This window comes from Lynx rufus, unplaced genomic scaffold (assembly GCF_022079265.1).
Source record: "Lynx rufus isolate CCGP_SWC_20201006 ecotype Redwood Valley unplaced genomic scaffold, mLynRuf1.p SCAF_3, whole genome shotgun sequence".
NCBI lineage: Eukaryota > Metazoa > Chordata > Mammalia > Carnivora > Felidae > Lynx > Lynx rufus.
The window spans coordinates 79,318,849-79,324,848 of record NW_025814845.1 but is presented as its reverse complement, the minus strand read 5'-3'; the positions used below and the strand labels follow the sequence as shown (position 1 = coordinate 79,324,848).

Below are 6,000 nucleotides of genomic sequence, written 5' to 3'. Positions count from 1 at the left end.
AAGAGAATACATCTGTAAAAAAAAAAACAAACCCTCAATTTTCCTGGTTACAGCTATGAAGATTCATCCCAAATATCATTGAGTGCTTTTTAAAAGATACTTGTATAATTCAAATATTATGGTTGCCTAGAGTTATGACTTTAAAGCTTACTGATTCTAGTTAACAGCTGAACACAAAGGGGGTAAAACTTACCTAACATTTTCATCCCTCATATTCAGAATTAGATAATAAGCTTTCTAATGACACCAAAGAGCATTTCTGTTTGAAATCTTCACATGCAGGGTTTCTCAGAACACTTCACACTAATGCTTATATTTAAGAGCTGCATTTTGGTCCAAGTCAAAATCATTTCACAACCAAAAAACTTTGTCTACATCTCCATGGTTATAATATGCACAAACCATGTTTTATCAAGTTGAAAACACTGAATTATGGACCAGCATTTAATTAGTTTTGCTTTGAGCACGAGGTTAGTCTTAGGGTGGATCCCAAGGAGGTAATGGGCTTCCTTCCCAGGAGGGAGAGAAGACATTTTAGCGCATTTCACTCAGACATCATCTTCCTTCTAATTCCTGGCCTTTTTGCTTTTCAGCTATGCTCTAATCCTGACACAGCGATAATTAATGCTATGCCAGGCGGTTCCTCCCATTGTCTCCCTCAGAATGCATGTTTAATGGGTAGCAAACGTTTAAATGTGGCCTCTAGAACTAAGATGAAGTAGTAAGATATATGGTATAGTATTGTCTGTAGACTCCCACCTCCTGCCCTGGCAGAGCAGCACGTCACCCAGTTTGGTGGACCTCTGTTATCATAAGGGCACAGCCTTCTGGTCTCGCTGTAGAAAGCCTGGTGATTAGAAATGTACTTTGTTTTGCTGCAGATGGGAATTCCTAGTGTATCAATTGATTGCTGGTAGGTGGCCCAGATGATAGCTTCTCTTAAATCTGTAACTTTTGGATGCCTCTGACTTAAGGTTTTCTATATGATGCTTTTCAATAGGGATAGATCCTATAAAAGATATTCTTGGAAGCCAGACAAAAACACCTAAATCTCAATTTCTCTATGTAAATGGGAATTCATCAACAAATAGCACCAACAATGAGCAATTACTGTTCTAGGAGCTGAAAATAGAAGTAAAATACACAAACAAACCAAATGATGCCATAATAGTTTGATATACTATTTATTTATTTAGTTATTAATATGGATAGCCTATTCAACATTACAGATGTTTTTCAAAACCTATAATAAAATATAGTCCACTATCCAGCCCAGAAGAAGACAATAAACAAGATCATTCTTACAGTAAGTGTAGCATAAGCACTCAAAATAATCGTTCCTTTTCTGGACATCAAAGGGAACAAAGTTTCTTTACCTCCACTGAGGTTTTAATTTTCTTGAATTATAGCTGTTTCTGAGTCAAAAGTCCAACTTCAATCACTCCATAGATATGTGCAGCATCTCCCATTGGACAGGAAAGAGCTTCTGTCACCCTGGGCAGCCCATTCTACTGTCCTGCAGTCCTTCCATATTGGAGCCCATCATCGTACCTTTCAGCCAGTATTTGTCAAACTTGTGCATGGGGACAAGACAGGTATGTCACAAGGATCTTTTGATTTACAAAGATTGTGTTTCAAAGTTCTAAAAACCCATTTGGTGGTAGTAGTGGCAGTGAAGAATACACTATATTTCGCCAAGAGGGTCTTCTCATCTCTTGGGTCTTGGCGTTGTCACCTTTTCTGATAGCTTTAAGATCTGTTGCAGTTCTCTGTGGCAAATGGAGGTGGGACACTCTAACAGCTACTTGGTATGAGGCCATCTGCAGAATGAACTGGACTGGCTACTATGGCTTTTATAACCTGCTTCCTTTCTTTAGTATAGACAAACTTCTTTCTTAATCTTTTATTCTATGTACTGCTACTTCTATTTTCTTAATCATGTTTCCTATGTCCTGCTAGTTCTACTAGAAGGTTTAAAAGGATTATAACAGGGGAAATGTCTTGCTTTCAAGCTGAATGATGAAAAACAGCCAAGAAAAACCAAAAAACCCCCCAAAAGAACTACCTTCCGATGAACTATACTCAATTTCCTTAGGTGAAAACAAATGCCAAGTGACTTTTAAAGACAAGTGTTGGATGACGCTGATTAATTGATAGAAGAAGTGCTGAGGTCAAACTACATCAGATTCTAAAATATATAGAAAAAAAAAAAGATGTACTTAGTGTAAAATAGATTCTTCAGCCCCTTAGTTTCACGCTGAAAACCACAAATGTTTTCAATATCAGGCTACTGATGATAGCCAATTCAATATGAAATTTAAAAACCTCAGGGAAGTCTTGCCAAGTTTGTGGCAATTTCAAGAGTCTACATAGTTAAGAAGAAGGAGAAACCATAGGGTAAAGAGTGAGAGCATTGGATTTTATTTAACTCTAGGTACCATGGTTTGACATTAGTAAGACTAATGAATGAGCAGCCATACAGTTTTTTGGTCACTGTGCTTCCCAAGCACCAAAAAATGGAGCTATTTTTACTATTCAATTCCATCTTTAATAAGCTAGACAGATCCTGCTGCATTCTTGTTTGTTTCTAATTTACCAGTACATTATTATGTAGTTTACCAAGTGTGAGGAGCAAGTCATTATGTAGTACCAAGTTTACATCATCATAGGACTACAACATGCACATTCTACTTAATGTAGCTCAAGCAACAGGAATACAAGAGAACAGTTATGGGGTGGAGACTTGTTTTTGACAAATTCATGTTCACACTAACTATGGGTTTAGAAATCTTATTGGGCAGGTACCTACAGCAGTTCTTCAATTGGTACGGGAACATTACACGCATGCACAAGTGATATGGAAGAAAATGAAGCAGGAGAGGCAGCTGGATGGGAGGACAAGGGAAATCAGAGGTGGGATGATGCTGTGTGTCAGGGAAGGGCGGTTCTCAGCTTTCCACAGTAAGTCTCTGCTCTGTGAGAGAGGCCTGTTGGGCAACACTTTTGTTCTCATGACTGCGAAGTTTGGATACAACATCTAGAAAGGCCAAATCCTGTACTTCCTTGTGTAGAGATTCTGGAAGACAAAAAAACAAGATAACAGAGATGCTTCTGTTAAACTGTTCTAATCTTACTATACAGTCTATCCAATACATATACCCAAAATGTTTATTTAGATAATATTTTGAAAAAACTGTAGTAGCCTAGAAATGCTAAGACACTTTTAAAGACAAGGTTGGGCACAGCAGTAGCCTAGAAATGTCTTCTTTATAGATGTGTTATAAAAAAATCAAAGGAACTTTACTTGCCATATTTATACACAGATAAATCAAATGTCAAGTTCTATAGTCTAAGTTTGATTAGGGTAATGAGTTATAATGAAACACAGCTCATTGTATGATCTCAAGTTTCAGCTATATACCCCTTGACTCTATCATCAGTTCAAATATGAAGTCGATGACTTAAAAAAAATCTCAGATCTGTTTCAAATTAATTTTGTGGCAAATGAATAGGTTGTACTTCACATCCCTTCAACAAATTTCTGTGTCAACAGGCTTCCCTTTTTTATTCCTGATCATCCTCTTTCTGGCTTTCTTGCTCTATTTAACCTCAATTACAGGAAAATACAAGGCTCTTCTTAAGACTTTGAGACTGCAAATGAGAAGACTGAGGTCTAGTAAGTTTAATGTAATCAGCATTCCTTAAATTGATATATTTACATTAAGAAGACTTGAGGTCTTATTGTAAATAATGTTTTTAATAGAAATAGAAAAACACATCCTAAAATACAGATGGAATTTCAAAGGACTCTCAATATCTAAAACAATCTCAAAAAAGAACAAAGTTGGAGGTCTCACACTTTCTAATTTAAAACCTGTTATAAATCTATAATAAATCAGTGTGGTGCTGTCTTTATATCATATAGATAGGTTGCCATATACACACCCACACCCCAACAGAATAAAGCAGAGATCCCAGAAATAAACCCTCATATATGTAGTCAAAATATTTTTGACAAAGGTGTCAAGACCATTCAATGATGAAAGGACAGTTTTTTCAACAAATGGTGCTGGTAAAATTGGAGAGCCACAAGCCCTTATCTACAAAAGTTAAATTTAAGAACTAAAACTGTTAAGACTTAAAATAGAAAGGGGGATGACCTTGGATATGCATCAAAAAACACAGGCAACAAAAGGAAAAACAGATATACTGGACTTCATCAAAATTAGGAACTTCTGTGTACCAAAGTATACTACCAATAGAGTGAAAAGGCAACCCACAGAATGGAAGAAAACATTTGCAAATGATATATCCAATAAAAGATTAATATCCTAAACATACAAAGAACCTTTTCAACTCAACACAAAATGACCCTATTAAAAAATGGGCAAAGGACTTGAATAGACATGCCCCAAAGAAGAAAAACAAATGGGTAATGAACACATGAAAAGATCCCCAATGTCACTAATTGTTAGGGAAATGCAAATCAAAAGCACAATTTGATACCACCTCAGACTCCTCAGGATGGCTATTATAGAAAAGACAAAACAATAAATGGTAGAATGTAGGGAAATTGAAACCCATGTGCCTTGCTTGTAGGAATGTAATATGTTGCAGCCCCTGTGGGTGATGGTTTCCCCCAAAATTAAAGTTGGCATTACTGTATGATTTAGCAATTCCATTTCTGTGTATATACCCAAAATAACTAAAAGCAGGGCCTGAAAAAGATATTAGTGCACCAGCGTTTTCATAGTGGCATTATTTACAATAGCCCAGAGGTGTAAATAACCCAAATGTCCATTGATGGATGAATGAATAAACAAAATGTAATACATGTATACAATGGAAAATTATTCAGCCTTAAGAAGAATGAAATTCTGACACCGGTTACAACATGGGTGAGCTTGGAGACATTATGCTAAGTGAAATAAGCCAGACCAAAAAAAAAAAAAAAAAAACCAAAACACTGCATGATTCCACTTAGAAGACAGAATGGTAGGTGCCAAAAGCTGGGGGATGGGTGATTGGTGACATGTTTTAACGAGTACTGGGTTTTAGTTTGGGAAAAACAATGGTGGTGATGGTTGTATAACAGTGTGAATGTACTACTCTGCCAATACACTGTACATTTAAAAATGGTTATAATGGTAAACTTTATGTATATAATAATCTCAAAAACAGAGTCTCTGCAAGGGAACAAGACATAAAGAACTAGCAAATGGGAATTATAGGACCCAAAACTAGTACTTGAAATAAAAACTTACTGGATAATTTCGAATCAGAGTGGAGTAGAATGGAGGGGATAAAAGAAATCAGTGAACTTTAACAACAACAGAAATTACCCAATTTGAACAAGAGAGAGAAAAATCTGGGAAAAATTTAATGAAATATTCAGGGGCCTGTGGGATATAACTAAAGATCTCACGTTCTTGCCACTAGAGACCTGGAAGGAAAGGAGAAATAGGGTAGGAATGAAAAAGTACCTGAAGAAATATGGTTAAAAAAACTTTCCAAGTTTAGCAAAAGACATAAGCCTACCATGAAGGTGAGAAAACTTGAAACAGAATAAACCCCAAAAAAAATCCATGCCAAAACACATCATGGTCAAACTTGAATATTAAAGACACCTCCCCCCCCCCCCAAAAAAAACCCAACCCTTGAAATGACACCTTACCAACAAGGGAAAAAAATAACAGGAAGACTGAATTTTTCTTAAACTATGGAGGCCAGAAGAAAGTGGCACATTTTTCAAGTATTGAGAGAAAAGAACTGTCAACCCAGAATTCTATACCCAGAGAAAATATTTTTCACAAAAAGGGGAAATGAAGACATTCTAAAATAACAGAAAACAAAGAAAATTTGTCACTAGTAGACCTAACCCAAAATAATGGCTAAAGTAGGTTCTCTAAATAGAAGGAAAATGTTTTTTAAAAAAAGAAAAGGAACCTTGGAACATAAAGAAGGAAAACAACACATATAGCAAAGATGTAAATAAATACA

The 6,000-nt window shown here is 36.0% G+C and overlaps 1 protein-coding gene across 5 annotated transcripts in view; it reads right to left on the bottom strand.

The window, feature by feature from the left end:
- Positions 1-1,168: 1,168 nt before the first annotated feature.
- The window catches only part of RAP1GDS1 (Rap1 GTPase-GDP dissociation stimulator 1), a 173,066-nt gene continuing 168,234 nt past the window's right edge, over positions 1,169-6,000 (bottom strand). For all 5 annotated transcript variants that reach the window (XM_047090391.1, XM_047090390.1, XM_047090392.1 and 2 more), the window contains one exon: positions 1,169-3,076. In XM_047090391.1, coding sequence (XP_046946347.1) covers positions 2,949-3,076 — 128 coding nt within the window. In that variant the 3' untranslated portion in view covers positions 1,169-2,948. The remainder of the gene's footprint in view (positions 3,077-6,000) is intronic.